This window comes from Perna viridis, chromosome 5 (genome assembly GCF_037379345.1).
Source record: "Perna viridis isolate PV_CMFRI_1.1 ecotype Kerala chromosome 5, ASM3737934v1, whole genome shotgun sequence".
In the NCBI taxonomy this organism is placed as follows: Eukaryota; Metazoa; Mollusca; class Bivalvia; order Mytilida; family Mytilidae; genus Perna; species Perna viridis.
The window spans coordinates 44,006,605-44,022,992 of NC_142449.1; the positions used below are offsets into that span (position 1 = coordinate 44,006,605).

A 16,388-nucleotide genomic window follows, 5' to 3' on the forward strand; every position below is an offset into this window, starting at 1 on the left:
TTGACTAATGTATGAAACAGTTTTTTTGTTGTTTATTATTCACATGTACAACTTTGAAAATCTTCTTCTCTAAAATTGATCATTGAATGAAAATAAGCATAATAGTTCTTTTGTGTATTGTGCTCAAAATGACTGTTGTGATTTTTAATCCGTGAATAGATATGGCTGCCTATAATAAAAATGGAACTTAGGGGTCATAAGACAGGTTTTTGAAAAAAATTAAAAAATTGTTGCCTTTAGCAAAATTCTGGTTCAGGTCATGAAAATGCTATGAAAAGCATTTCCTGCATTTGACAATTTAGTTGATTTTAACTTCACCTGTCTCATTCCTTAAGTTTTTTCAAATAAGCAAATGGTTAATCAGGTGAGCGATTCAGGCTCTCTTGAGCCTCTAGTTACTGTTTTCAGCCAATATCTTGAAGCCTATGATAGATAGAAAGAAACTTTCAATTACTTAAATTGATCCTTATGATAAGTCCTACCAAAGTCTTCTTGAGTCAAATTTGTTGAACATCTCCTTGTTAAATTTATTACCCTTGAAACATAAACTCTAAGCAGGTGAGCAATTCAGGCTCCTGTGAGCCTCTTGTTATCATTGTTTTCGTTGAAAGTCTTTGAAATGAAATAATCCTTTCTTTTTCAAAGCAATTATTACTAAGTACCTCCATATTTTAGAAAAACCATGGTTACTTACATGTATTATTACATTTCTGTTAAAGCTACAACCAATCCTCTTAAAATAAGTGGAAGAGTAATAGCCATGAAGCATAATCTATTAACTTTCTAAAAACCAGACAGAGGGTGATTCATGCATGTCAAAAAACCAGACAGAAGGTGATTCATGCTTGTCAAAAACCAGACAGAAGGTGATTCATGCATGTCAAAAAACCCACCAAATTCAGTTTCATTTCTGGTTCAGAAACAGTTACTGATCACATAACAAGTCATAGTTTTCCATTTGGTTGCTGTGCTTTTAAATTGGCACTTTGCAAGAGTTGTTGTTCTTGATTTGATTCCATTTGGTTGATTTTAGTGGGAGATGAATGTTTGATTTTCTCAGAAGTGCAAATCTGAATACTGAAATGATTATTGTTGTGTAAAAATATAGCATGTGTAGACTGAAAAACCACCCTTTGTTTGGTGGGTTTTTCTACACCATGAATCACTTTACTATTGACAGTGTCTGTGTTACATGTGGACAGGTACTTTTTAAAATATAAAAGACATCACTGTTTTATATTTTTTTGCAGGAAGCATTTGATTACATTGGTTCTTCGAGAACTGTATATGATATGAAAAATGGTGCCTTTCCAATGAAAGAGGAGACTGGGAAGAGTACACTACATCGTGTTGACCTCAGTCATATATCACACTTTGTAGAGGTCAATCAGTTGGGTTACCGTGACAATGGAAGTGTTTGGCTGCATACTGATCCAGTCAGCCAAAAAGATGACAATATATCCAAAGAGGTAAAGAAATGATATAAACATGTATTCTGTTTTAATAGGAAAGTAAAGTTCTAAAAGCCATGAAGCTGGCTTTATACATGGGTCTTCCTGTTTAATTTGTTTTTGGGGTTGTGTAAAGAAATATATCTGTGGAACAAACTTGGGCTTTATTGGAACTGAATTTTTAAGAAATATATCACTAGAGTGTTGTTGTATCATTATTTAACTTCCTGTAAACGTGGAATTAATTCTCACTAAATTTGCAAATATTTACTTGTTTAATTTGGTCATGTTTGACTTAATTTATGTTCTGCCCGGCACATCATGAAAATTACACCCATCAAAAATTTGTATATTTACATTTTCGTTTAAAATTTTATTGTTTTATGGGGTATCCCTTTTTCTGTAGTAGTCCACCAAACGCAACAGTTTTACCACGACAGTACTATCTGTAATTTGTGAGAACAAAAAATTATGGAATAAAGATTGTAAATCTGAATGGAAATCCCCATACATTAAGTTTAGAAAATCACATAGTTCATGGGTATTATAGGCAGATATAATGTATTCATTGGTGGATCCAGAAATTCTGAGGTGGGAGAGGTGGCACTGACTGGCCAAATGGAGTATGCTCGATTGATTTTAAATATTTTCTGTATTAACAACCTAACTTTTCAAGCAAAGGGAGGGCTAATTGGGATCCGCCAATGGCCATATGGCAAAATTATTGTATGTTAGTACTTGTTTGTACTTAAGGTAAACAGATCAGCAATGTGGAAGTTACAGCTTCAGTGCTAAGACACATAGGTAAATACACAAATCATATCTCATTAATACCCATTTATAAAATTCCATTTAAAAGCAGTGACAATGTTTTACTTTTCATCATATTGGAATTGTAGGTTGAAAAGATGGTTGGTGTGATCCAGAAGATTTCAAGTGATCTGAATGTCAGAGTGGAAAATACCAATTATACTCAACCTCTTCCTCCTGCCTCAGTGCAGAGGTTCCTTCGAGAGGAGAACATTCCTGCAGTAGTATTTACAGATCATGAAAAAAGCTACACAAACAAGTACTGTTTACATAGAATTGTTATTTAAAAGTTTTATTAACTTGTATATGCAATGTTTCTGTCGTATACAAGGTTATTTTGTTCCTTGTAATATTTTGCGATTTTGAGGAGGTAAGTACCTGACAAAATTAAGTTGATTCTAATTTTGGCTGATGCTTCCTTTTACACTTAGTACTTAAGCACAGGGTTAATTTGATATTTTGCAGAATTTATTTTCACACTTCAAAAAGACACTAAAAAATTTTCCAGTATACTGTAAATAAGGATATTTTTATAAATTTGTTCTTATATTGTTTTCGGATATTGTAAAAACAGAAACAAAAAAAAACAAGTTAAATTTAATATATATATATATAAAAAGGTCTGAAAAATTCCCAAGGATGTCAGAATTGTCAAATTTGCGATGCAAAGTTTTGGTTGTTCCCTCCACGGGACTCGAACTTGTACCGCTGCAACATCTATGGCAACACCGCCTGCACAAAGTCCAGCGCCTTAGACCACTCGGCCTTACATTGTGTACTAAGTTACAGCCCTAGATTAAATCCTACGAGGAGGAATGACCCGGTCAGCGAAAGCTATATTTTATAGCATAGCTGGCCGAGTAGTCTAGGGCGCTGGACTTTGTGCAGGCGGTGTTGCCATAGATGTCACAGCGGTACGCGTTCAAGTCCCGCAGAGGAAACCTCCAAAAATTTGCATTGCAAATTTGATAGTTGTAACATCATGAGGAATTTTTCAAACCTTTCTATAGGTTTATATATCTTCCCTGTGTAGCGAATAGAGTCGTCACATTCTGAGATGTTTATATATATATATATTCTGACACGTTTTTATATATATATATATTTTTCATAGTAACAAGCTCTGCATACAATATGAAGTGCCATTGACTTATGGCTCTGTGTTCTCTTTTTACTGTCAAACTAGGAAAACTTGAAGTAGAAAAAGTTTGTGGTGATATTTGTTCCATGATTAAAAGTATAAAGTATTTGGTATAGAAATTTTACTTTTTTTCCCCTAGATATTACAACAGTAGATTTGACATAGCCAAAGCTATTGAGGCATACAGTAATGACTCCAACATAGTGACAGAACAGGCTAAAAATTTGTCCAGAATATCCACGATGTTAGCCAGAACCCTGTACACACTTTCTACTGGTAAAGATGCTCCACAGAACATGACCAGTTCTGAAAAATTGGTAGTTATCATTATTCTATATTACGAAAGGTGATCATAATACCATGCAGATAAAAAGAAATGCAGTTATTAATTTGGTGATGTACTGCTTGCTGCTGAAACTTAAACAGCCTTTGCATATTCTTTTCAATTTAGATAAGTTGTTTTCTGGAACATAAAGATGGCCTGTAAAATGTTTTGATAATTTTTGCCTTTCTATTTTTGATTTGTGGACCATTTCATAACGAAATATGTGAATTTGCACAATATCTGTATGATATCTTAAAAAGTACTCAAATGAATCATGTGAGAAGTACCAATTTCACGTCCTCTTGATAAATATTACTGTGAAAGTACTTTAATTTATGGATACCAATTTTCATGGATCAGAGAAGAAAAACAAGTTCGTGGATTCTTGAATTTGTGGTTTTGAAGTTTTCAGTATGCACATCAATGGCAATCTTGCCAATGTTCATTTGGAATCAGATTTTATGGTTTGACCTACCCACAAAAACCATGAAAATTGGTACCCAATGAACAATAGTACTTTCACAGCATCTGGGTATGAAGTGTGTACCTTTATCATCTGTCTTAGTCAGTTGTACAGTCCATTTTGTACTTATGGAAACCCCTAAGTCATTCAGACCAAAAATCAAATTAAACGGTGTACATTGACATTTATTAGCTGGTTAATCACTCCGTGAAGTTTCATTAAAATCCATTATTTAGATTAGAATTTCAAAAGTTGGGCAAACAAATGATAGATTGAAAGACATCCTAAACTCAATAAAACAGTGTGCTTAATTCAAATTTTACGAGGCTGTAAAGTGTTTTTTTTTTATGATGCTTGAAATCTTTACAATGAGATAGTAAGGAGAGACTGAAGGCTTGTATGAGTGCTTGTGGATCTGTAAATTAAGCACTTAAGGTATTAGGGGGAAGAGTGTTGAATAGGAATTGAGAATCTGTAATGTGAAAGACCTTGTAAGTGAGTTATTTCATTTCCTTTTGAATATGATAGTCCTTAAATGTATTTTGTGTTGATTTACAGGTGAATGAACTGCTATACTGTTTCTTGGTATCTAGACACTGTGAAATGTTCAGAAGAGTTATAGATCCAAGTGATTCCAAAGCTCTTGGTAAGTGGAAGGATGATATGTTCAGAGCAGGCTACCTTCAGCTATCTACTCTAAATAATTCTGTGATTAGCTATCTACCTTTGATTATACTTTCCCAGTAATTTGAAGAAAGATAGTGTCATCATATTAATTTTTGGGGTTGATAATTTTCACAGATCCTGTAAAATGGATATATTTGTGAGTATCAATTTTTGCTGTTTTTTTTGTTTTTGCAAAAAATGATAAGCAATATATAGTGTTAAAAGTCAATTTTGTGGATATTTTTTATTGTGCTTTTATGTTCACTGTGAAAGTGTTGAAACTTAGTACACGTAGAAAATTGATACTTTTACAGTATGTTCATGGAGGTCTACCTTAATATATCTTCTCCCAATAATTCCAAAGCTCTTAGAAATTTAAAAGAAGAGAACTTCCTCCCATTACCACCACAAGGTAGGTGGCTTTACCCCTTGTCTAGATTTTATCATTTGAAAATGTACATTTCTAATTAATTGCATAGCATATTGGAAAAAAAAAGATAATTGAAGGTTTTGAGATTAATGTTTTGACTTAATAACATGTCAACCAGCTTGTTGTTGCATCACTGAATAAGTTACAAATTGATAGAAATTATTTCTTTTTTATGCTAATTTACTGAATAACTTATTTTGTGAACTCTGTGTACAGATATGTATTATAATACCTACTTATGCTTCATGTTCATTGCCTGAATATAGCTGAAATATTGCTGCTCGGGCATTAAACCCCAACAATCAATCAATCAATTTCTATTTTAGAGGAGAGTCCTTTACCTTATCCTTTCTATGTCAGTGTAACATCTGTCAGTAACCAAGTAACCAGTTTGACGCGACGACTTTTAAGTATGTTTATTGGAGACAGGGTGGATGGCAATGAAGACAGTTGTAAACAACCTGATAATGATAAGGTAAGTGCAGAGAAATCTTTTTGTGGAACTTAGATTTAATATACCTGACTTACTGCGAAAGTACTTCAATTCATGGATACCAGTTTTTGTGGATTAGGGAAGATACACAAGTTTGTGGATTAATGAATTTGTGGTTTTTATTTTTTTTCAGTATACACATCAATCAGAATCTCCTTTTCATTGGGAATCAATTTTTGTGGTCTGGCCTACTCACGAAAACCATGAAAATTGGTACCCATGAATAATAGTATTTTCACAGTACAAGATATGGGCCTTCCTCAGTCAAATTTCGACCAAGGAGATCAGTTGAGAGAAATTTTTACCTCAACCGTGAAAATTGGCACCATCAAAAAGTATGCATCTTCAGCATGTTGGGGTACTATGTGTGAGTTTGTTATTTCTTTCTTGTAACACATTTTAAGTAGCAGTCTTTGAAAGAATCATGCAGAACCTGTAATATGTAATACACCCCCAAAAAGGCTACACATTTTTATTTTTGTTATGAAGTTGTTTTATAGGTCTATATGATGAAATGTATAACTATTAATTCCAATCTGTCTGCTCTTAGGAGATAATCCACATGTAAAATCCAACAGTTTCTATTGTATTTTTCTGTCATTTACAGAGTTCTACAGTACATTCTATATAATTTTTATCTTCTATGAACAAGGGTTATATGAAAAGGCACATGTAAATTTCTGTTTAATAAAATATTTCAAACAAAATATCAAAAATAAAAAATATGTAGGCTTTCCAACTGTGAATCACATTTTGCATGATTCTTACCTGGAGTGCTACTTAACTTCTTTAAAAAAATGTAGCTGCATATGAATTCTGATTTCTTGTAGGTTTATGACTATTATTGGATGCAGGGAGAATTAAATCCAAACACATCTAAGAGGGTGTCATTTTGTGTGAAAAGTACCACAATTCTAACTACTGCTGAGAGTCCATTGTTTGATGAAGATGGTATAACAATTAATATAAATAGAATATTGCACTACATTGAGTGAGAGACAACATTTTTTCCACAGAAGTTATGAATTTTTGATTTACTAAGTCGATACCCCTACAGAATGGTTTTGTCATGTGACAATTTGACTGAAAAGAATAAAAAAAATGAACAGATGTGGGGAATTCCAACAAATGTTCCAGTATATAACCTAAATATAAACAGTGAATAATTTCAGAGGTCACCAAAAGGTCCTCAATAAGTGTAAACACACCTTAAGTTAGCTCTGGAAGGCCCAGACGACAAAAGTAATGAAATTCATAGTTGCAGAAAAATGACACCTCATCCAAATAAACAAAAAGTAAAATAACAACAAAAGGCACATTAATGAACAACACCTGACTGTGGACAGGCTGTAGTCTGTGGTGGGGTTAAACTTGTTTTACAAAACCTAAACCATTGATGATTGATCATGACATTTTTGGCAAAATGTCAGTTCTAATTTAGAACAGGTCTTTGTAAGAATCAGGCAGGATGAGTAAAATATGAAACATCAAGTCAAAAACCCACAGATCCGACAATAAAATACTGTGATGCTTTTTCTATTTGAAAAGAGCATTATTTGATCTATGCATCATTGGATTTGCTCAGAAATTTTTTAATAAAATCTTAGAAAAATGAGGTTATCTGCCCTTGAAATGTTCATTTTCAGTGCATTTCAATGAAATTCTAACTCAATGTTTCAGCATGATATGGAAAATCTTGTCTGTTTTCTAGATTCTTATGGTGCAAATAGTCAAATTACACTATCAAAATGATGTTTTTTTTTCTACCATGTTTCACCTACTGTCTGATTCTTGTAAGGACTGACAATTAACTATTATGAAATTTTTCAAAAGTGCTTAAATCAGTATCTTTATATATATTCATTTGAGAAAATCAGCTAAAATTAAAACCATGAAAATTATAACATTTACAAGCATCTTATAAAATTGTCTCACCATTTACCATGACATTTCTCCAGGTTATAACTGGGATTTGGGTAATTATCCAGCGTGGACAGAGAGCAGCTGGCAGACTGATTCTATCAGTATGAGAATATTTCTGGTTCCAAGCAAACATTTAGAGGTAATATTTTAATCTAAGGTTCTATACTATTTGTAGTAAATATATTTTCTGTTTCTTTTTGCATCATTCATATGTTTGTGGTTGTGTAAGTTAAATTGAACAAATTATTTTTTTTACATATATATTCTTATTCAACATTTCAGATTATCTCCCTTACTTCATTTTTTTTTCTGAAATTTTTATACAACCACACAAAGAATGCATTCATATAATGGTATGGTGCTGTCATTGTCTTCATTACCTGTCGACACATAGTTTTTGTGCAGTAACTTTTATTCTGATCCAATTTTTAAAAAAAAATTAAATACAATTCGAATTAAAAGCTGCATCAAATTTATGTTGTGTCAATACATGTTCTCATTGTTCAGTGTTTTGACCTCTGTGGTTGTATCAAGCTGCATCTTGCAAAGCATTTTATTATTATGATGTAAGAAAATCTCTCCTTTTGCACACAAATATTATTCACTATGACAGAACCTTGGGTTACTTCAGCTATTCTCAGCATAACAAGAAATAGAGCATCTGTATGATTCCATTTTGAATAGAAAAGCATGGGTTTGCAAATTCAGAACTCTGATAAAATAAGCAATATCAGCTAGGCTTTAGTAACCCTTCATGTTCTGATTCTTGTTTATTCTATGTATGAAGTATATGTAGCATTAAAAGGTACAATAACCTTTGATTTTCCTATAATCTTAGATTTGAATTTACTAATATATGTTTACCATGAAAAAGACAGGAAAAATAGCAACATATGTTTCTCATATGTTTTGAAAACACCTGAAAAACATGTTTATCATATGTTTAGGACAACCACAAAAAACATATTTCTAATTAAGGAATTATTCATGGAAATCAAATGGGTGTTTGTATGTTTTCAAAAGGATTTCACACATGAAAAGAGTATGGTTTTTCAATGATTTTGGAGTTCATGTATTTTTAATAGAAGGAAAAACATATACTTACCATACTGGTCATAAACATATGTTTAAAAACATATATAAAACATATGTTGTTGTTTTTCCTATGTGCACTATGTTAGATACCAATTTTCATGGATTTGTTTTTCAGTTTTGTTAAATTCAAATTCTTCATAAATATTATTTTTTTATTGAAAGTTAAGATGTGGTGAAATTCAAAATATTTCCCATGAATTAAAGCACTGGAATATTTTTATTGGTTATCTCTACATTTTTCCTTTGATCTTGTTGATAGGTATTTCCCTATCACTCGTACGTGAAAAGATATTTAAAAATGTCCATCAAACATTTGGAGTGATAGTGAGATTTTAGAATCATTTGTGGTTCTAGAGAGTGACAAGTCCATCTAAGAATCGTGTAGAGGGTGACAAGGCCATGTTTCTTGTCAACTTTCTAAATGTAATTAGTGTAAATGCATCTAGTATGCAGTCATTTCAATCATGAAAATTGGTAAAATTGTTTAAAAAATTAAAAACATAAATCATAAAAACCTGTTTTTCCCTTGTTTTTTGTTATGTTATGTGAAAAATCGGAGAAAAATCATTTTTGGTGACACATAAATAATCTTATGATTATTTTCTCATACAGTTTTATGACAGAAGTAAAGGGAGACAATTATTTCCTTTTCACTGTTTATGAAATGTTTATTCTTTCCTGAAAAGGTAACTGTAAAAACCTAGAAGTTCTTCAACTGTTTTTTTTTTGTTGTTTTTTGTGCTAAGAGCAGTTACGAGAATATGAATTTGTCGTAAAAACTTTCAATAATAGAAAATGAATGGTGAGTTTAAAACTGCACAAAAAGTAGATTGATTGGGAAAAATGGGAAAAAAAGATAGCGTGTAGGTTTCCTATTTCTTGCAATATTGTAAAAGTGACAAGAATGAAAGATTACGTTTGGATTTCTGGTGCATAAATTATAAAGATAACATAAGGATTATAAGTATTTAACAGCATAGAAATCCACAACTAATTTGTGTAGACAATGTGTTAAATATGTAAAAACAATGATAAGACTGTTAAGTATGCCAAAAAAATTATATTTAGACAAAACCATAAAATGAAATTCATAGTTGACAGTACCAAACTATGCTACAAGTATTTTCTTGAAGATATTTAAGTACGTTTTGGTTTTCAGTTGATTTGTTGAGCTTTATATGTGTAAAATAAGTATTTAGTTCATTTTTGACAGATTTTATTGATAGGCCACTCCCACTTCCTATTGCTTGATGTTTTTTAATCTTAAAAAAAAAGGAAAAAACCATCATTTCATATTCCTTTCAGAAACTTGTATTGTTTCTCTAGATACATGTTTTAAGTTTCTTTTATGTGCCATTTCTGAAATGCTTTTTGTTATTTCTACTAGCAATGTCATGTAACTCAAAACTGTACTTTTTGCCAACTTTTTGATATGTACGCAGTTTAAATTTAGTTAATTCCTGAGTAATTTTGCACCATACTTTAAAGGCTATTTTTGATTTGATTTTCTTGACAGGTGGCACTGCTGTGCACTGGACTTGTTCTTCTCGTAATCTCATTGATCGCTGCCTATTTTATCAACATGAAGGCGTCCATTTTGTTTAGTACAAACAGTGCACAATCTACATAAGGTCTGCATTTTGACAATATAGTTACACATAACTGTTCACCATTTTTCTGTAGTATATAATGTATATGCCCTGCAAATGAATCAAGTGACCTAGGAATTTATGACAATTTCTGCACGTGAGCTTATTTTCGTTTTATTGTCCAAACTCAAAAATGTTTGTTCTGTGATGAAGAGTGTTTATACTTCTCGTAAATTAGATTACACGTTCATCATTATGTGAACTTGGATTAGTACTTGTATTTTGATTTTGTAACTTTCTAATTCTTGGCAGGGCGTAATTTTATGTCTTAAATTTTTTTTCTTCAAAATCTTATATTTAAAATAAAATTTGAACATGTGTTGTAAAAATAAGGGGTTACATGTATATGTACATATAGGTTATAAGAATGAGAAAAAATCCAACAAAATCATTATGCTCTGCAGATGTCTGGTACAGTTATTGGTGATACATAATTTGTCCTGTTAAGCTCACAGAATAGATTATCTTCTTGTAATGAACCCAATTGTTTCAAGGCAGTAAAGCTAAAGAGGACCTTTTTTATACCCCCTTTTTTCGAAGGATGAGTGTTGTACACTGTTCTTCTATCCACCAGTTGTGATAATAAGTCAAAAGCCCTTTAATGGACTTCAATTTTTGCTTTTTTCCTATTTTAGTCTAATACAATTTGATATTGAACTTCAAGGGTTATACATATCCTTATGTACAGATGTTCTGGTTACATTGCAAAAGGGAGATAATCTATTTAGTTTAATAGTTCTTTCTTACCTTTTACAGCATGGACATTTTGACCATTTTTTCTTTCGATTCTGGTATTTTCTTCTATGTGTATATTGCATGCTTTTCAGGTAGAGTAGAACTTGCATGAACTATTTAACATTAATATATTGGTAGGTAGTATAAGTAAAAGCAAAAAAGGTTTGATAGGGTTTTTTTTTTCACTTTACTTTACTTACTTGCAATTTGGGCTTGTTACATGTAGTCTCTCCACCAAAAGCTTTTAAACAATGAGCATGTGGGTTGATGTTGAAGATCCACAGGGTTCCAGGGGTTTGAACCATTTTTAAACCTTGCCACATGAACTGTGATATCCCCGAAAAGTTGCCTGTTCGTCCTTCAATCCACCCTCCAACAGTTTCCAGATGGTAACTTGAGAAAAGATAAATAAATTTTTTTTAACTTCTTTTTTAACAGCTGTTCATTTTTCAACAAAATCCATGATCTAAGTATGGCCATTTTAAACATTTTGCCATCCCCTTTCTTTCACCATTCTATTAATACCTTTTTTTGGTTGGAACATTTTGTTTATTTGATCTAACTATGTCCAAAAAGATTTTATCAAAATGAGCAAATGGTAGCTTGGAACTCCTTCCCCTTTTATCACTTTCTGGATCACCCCCCCCCCCCCCATTTTTTTTCTTTTTATAAAATCTGGATCTTCCCCTGCTCCTTATTATAATTACAACATTTTCCTGTGAAAAAACTTTCAATTTTCTATAATTATCAAAAGTTTAATTGAAAGATATAATCAAAAAGTTATAATATTTCACAAAAGACAAACATGAAAGAGACTTTAACAACTCGTCTGAATGCAAGTGTAAGCAGCACTGTTTAATGAAAAAAAATATTATACCCCCAGTCATTAGAGTTTATTGCAATCACCTTGTATGTCTGTCAATCCATCTGTTACACATTTTTCTAACTGATGTCTCAGGGTCTGTTTGAGTCTGTAGGAGGGAATGATGAGATATTAGGTTTATTGCTTTTGCATGAAATCCCCTTTTCAAGTTTGTTTGTTATTTAATTCCTTTTTTCTATGCAGATTATTTAGATTATATTTTAATGGAAATTTTCTTAACAGATTTATCAGCTTCTATAAGAGAGATTTTTGATATATTTGGTGTATTGTTTTTGCATGCTGATTTGTACGGGGTCTCCCCTTTCCAAATTCATAGTTATCTACTACCTGTTTTCTGCAAGACTTAACAATTAGTGAGGGGAAGTGCTTAATGAAAATTTTCATAACAGATTTCTCTACTTCTTTTGTAGAGATTGCTTAGATTTTTTGGTATTTTGGTATATTGCTTTTTGCATGATGACTCTTACCATGTCCCCCCTTTTCCAGAATTGCTGCTTTCCTATGTCTGTTTACTATAGATGGTTGAGTGGAGGTATTCAAAGCAGAAATTGTAATTTCTAGTAGCTCCACGTTCACATTTCTTTAATAATAAATACTGCATACCCATGTATGTAATATAAAACAAATTATAATCACTGTCCTTTGTTAAACTTAAGCATTATTTTATTGTATAATTGCATATCATTACACAAGCCAGCTGTGGAAATTGTCTAAGCCAAAACCTTTCTAACTGAAGAATATAATCAGTTTTGGCTGATTTACCATTCACATACTTTCACAGTATTGCACAACAGAAATACATGGTTTAAATGGTTGTCTTGATTATTCAGGATTAGATTTATACAGGTTTCACATCTATATGCACTTGAAATCGTGAAAGCACTATTGTTTGTGGGGAAACAAAATGCAAATTCTGAAAACCTCAAAACCCCGGATTCAAGAATCCATGAACTTGTGTATTTTCCCTAATCCACGAATTAAAGTACGTTCACAATAGTATAGAACCACTTACTTCAGATTATTCAGTGTTTTTGTTAGACTTCAAAATCTAAGTACAGAATAACAATTGACCTTTCTATTTTCAGACTGTGACATTGTCAGTTGGTGTCATCATGACATTGGTATTCATGACCTTGACCTACTTCATCAATGGCAGAGCGAACATTTTGTTTTCCCAACGTAGAATTAGATTGTAGTACTGTCAAAATGTGCTGGCGCAGTATATTCTTTTTAATGTCTTGATTGAAATTGCTGCTGGTCAGTTTGTAGCACATTCCATGTGGAATTTTATTGGGTTTTAAACAATACTTACATATTTGAGTAATTGTACTTATATGAGAGAGAACAGGAGTATTAATTGTTTGTTTTTTTTGTCTGGATAGTTTAATGGTTATTACAACATATAATCCTAACCAAAAGCAATTAATTCAGTCTCAATTCGCAGAAAAAAACTTGTCTCAGGGATTTTTCAAATCTTTAGTTGACAAGCCTTAATCTTGAAAGCTGTCTTTTCCCTTTCTATTCCAAACTTTCTTTAAATAACCCATGAGTAATGTCAAACTTAAAACAGTGGTTCGAAGTTGATTTGGAAGGTTGATCAAAGATATTCAACCAATGAGTATGTAATATAACCTATTACCACATAGTTGGTTATTTTGGTTGGTGTAAAATTTAGTTATTTTAAGGTGAAAAGGTACACTTGTACATGAACAATTTTGGTGTTTCTTATTTTGGCGGATGCTTATTGCTGCACTAATTTACTGAGTTAACTTTTTGCAGAATTTATTGTAAACCACTAAAATATGCCATAGTAAGAACCCTGCAAAAAATTACCGCTCTGTGGTATTTTATTACACTGTTAAAGAATCTAATTACATTTGTATAGTCTCAATAAACTGCTTTTTAGATATGACAGATGCTAAAGAAACTGCCATAGTGAAACAATAATAGTTGTACCAGCATAAATTAGCATGAAATAGTTATTATTCTAATATTTATGTGGTTTAGATAATTGAGCTTGTAAAAAATGCTCTCTGATCAAAATGAAAATACATCTCATGTCATTAGTTTCTGTTTAGACTTCCCATTTTTGTATGAAACTGAAATTTTTTCATTGTTGAATTACTCCAGAGTGCTGTTATACAATATCCTTCATCATACATGTTAACTTTATGAACAATTAATGTAGAACATTCTCCCTTACCGACACTATCTCTTGTGGGAGATTTTCATATTAACACAAATTTTTAAGAAAAATTCAATTCTTTAGTATTTACACAAAAAATATAGTGATTTTAACCTAAATCTCCATTTTTATGTGGAGAATTCAATTTTTTTTTTACTTTGATTTTGTTGAAGGGTTAACAGGTATGCTTCATTGATTTTGTTGAAGGGTTAACAGGCATGCTTCATTGATTTATTTTTGTGACTCTTAGAACAAACTCATGATTGTGAAATATTGATTGAAATAAATGTACTCTTATAATTCATAACAGATATTGCATTAAGTGACCATATGTAAGCGGAAATGACTTTTTTTTTCTTAAAATACTCAAGATCTGCACGACTCCACTTGACTAGAAATGATTGTATTTTGTGATGATTCCTAAATTTTACCTGCAGATTTTTGATAACATTTTTTAAAAGATTATAAGATCTTCTAAACTTAAATTCAATGCCATGGACAATAGCACATGATGGTTTGAATTGAAGTTATTGCCCTTTTGAACTTTCTAAAAAGCACTTCGTCAGGATTTTATTAGTTTATATTTTAAATGTATGCTTACACTTAATCTGTTAAAGGTTAATCACAGTAATGTGGGCCACGAGATCAAGATTTTTATCAATTATTGTGTATTTCACTTTTATTATCTACTACAACATGGCCATTGATCAGGAAGCCATTCAGAGAGAGACTTCTGTAGAAGTTATGACATTGAAAATAGGCACATAAATACCCGGTATTTATTATCTTCTAAATTGTAATGCAGAGGTATTTGTCGTAAGTACAAGAAGGTCATCTCTTGAGTATTGCATGATGGTCCCAGTATTTCTAAGTGCAAGTTTATTTCATCATAAGTCTTTCAGCATCTCTTTTTCTTGTAACTCATTTCATGATTTTCATTATCATTCTTATTGAGATTATTGTAAATGCTGTGTATTGTTATGCATGTAAAATAAGGTGTAATGAAATAATTGTAAATTATACTTATAATTTATTTTTTTACTGTATGTTAGTTTGTTGAAAGTTGTAGTTTTAATGGGAATTAAATATAAGTGATGTATAGTGTATATATGAAAGAAGTCTGAAAGTTTTTTTTGTGTAATTATATTTTTGACCATGGATAATGAGTGGTGCATGTACATTTATCCTCATACATACATGTACACAAATTGAAGATTAATTGTTTGAGGTTTTTATTTCAATGAGAAAATGTATGATTGTTTTACAAAGTTTGAATGTGTTGTTACAATTACTTGGTAATTCTTTATATTGCAAATATTCATGTGCTTAAAAACCTTAGAATTGTAATGATAAACTTCTGCAATGAATTGTGAATTCCTTAAACAATAATTGAAAAGTTTAAGACTTGATAGAAATCCATTTTCAATGCAATTCATGTAGTTTGTAATTGTGTCAATGTCAACTGTAATTTTCTTCAATTCTTCTTTCCTGGTATCCTAGAAGAAATTATTTGACCACATTCAAGATGCATGTCTTTGCTTAGAATTCAATAAAAAAAGACTTGATATGGTGATAGGCTGTTTTTTTTTTTATGGGACTATGTAGCTTCATGTATCTAAAATTAATGACATCATGAAATCAATTTACCGGTACAATTTTTTGCTGAACAGTAAGGGTCTACTTGTAACAACAATTTGTTTCTTTAATCTAGTTAGAACAATATTGAGTCCACTGTAAAAAAAAAAAACAACTTTTACACATGTATATGTACTGTAGTTTATTCATTAATTTGTAGAATTTTGTTCTTGTTTACTCATGCTGTCCTCAAGGGATTCCAAGTTATTGTACTTTTTTTTAATTCATCAGTTTTCAGTTTCATGATGATGATACCATGAATGATTAGTGCTTCATTGATAATGTTACAATAAACAAATAAAATTCATGGGCATTTGTTATTGTGACAAGACTGAATTCGTGTCCTTGAGGTGTGTCACAATGTTTTTCTCTTAAATATATGGGGTTTAGATGAAAATGGGGAAAATTGGTGAAACATGCTCCTGACTGGTAGTTAGTGTCTTCAATATGCTGTAATGATGTGATTTGAATTCATACTACTTCTAAGCTCTATTGACAGCACGA

General features: G+C 31.4%; 1 protein-coding gene across 2 annotated transcripts in view; it reads left to right on the forward strand.

Annotated features, from left to right (window-relative positions):
* Positions 1 to 16,191, forward strand: part of LOC148617850 (nicastrin-like) — a 29,203-nt gene extending 13,012 nt beyond the window's left edge. Inside the window, exons 8-16 of one of the 2 annotated variants that reach the window (XM_088585449.1) lie at positions 1,251 to 1,469; positions 2,351 to 2,520; positions 3,542 to 3,719; positions 4,749 to 4,836; positions 5,613 to 5,761; positions 6,610 to 6,730; positions 7,738 to 7,841; positions 10,314 to 10,428; positions 13,150 to 16,191. In XM_088585449.1, the coding sequence (XP_088441575.1) occupies positions 1,251 to 1,469; positions 2,351 to 2,520; positions 3,542 to 3,719; positions 4,749 to 4,836; positions 5,613 to 5,761; positions 6,610 to 6,730; positions 7,738 to 7,841; positions 10,314 to 10,427 (1,143 nt within the window). In that variant the 3' untranslated portion in view covers position 10,428; positions 13,150 to 16,191. The remainder of the gene's footprint in view (positions 1 to 1,250; positions 1,470 to 2,350; positions 2,521 to 3,541; positions 3,720 to 4,748; positions 4,837 to 5,612; positions 5,762 to 6,609; positions 6,731 to 7,737; positions 7,842 to 10,313; positions 10,429 to 13,149) is intronic. The other variant, XM_088585450.1, reaches the window with a different exon arrangement.
* Positions 16,192 to 16,388: the final 197 nt, after the last annotated feature.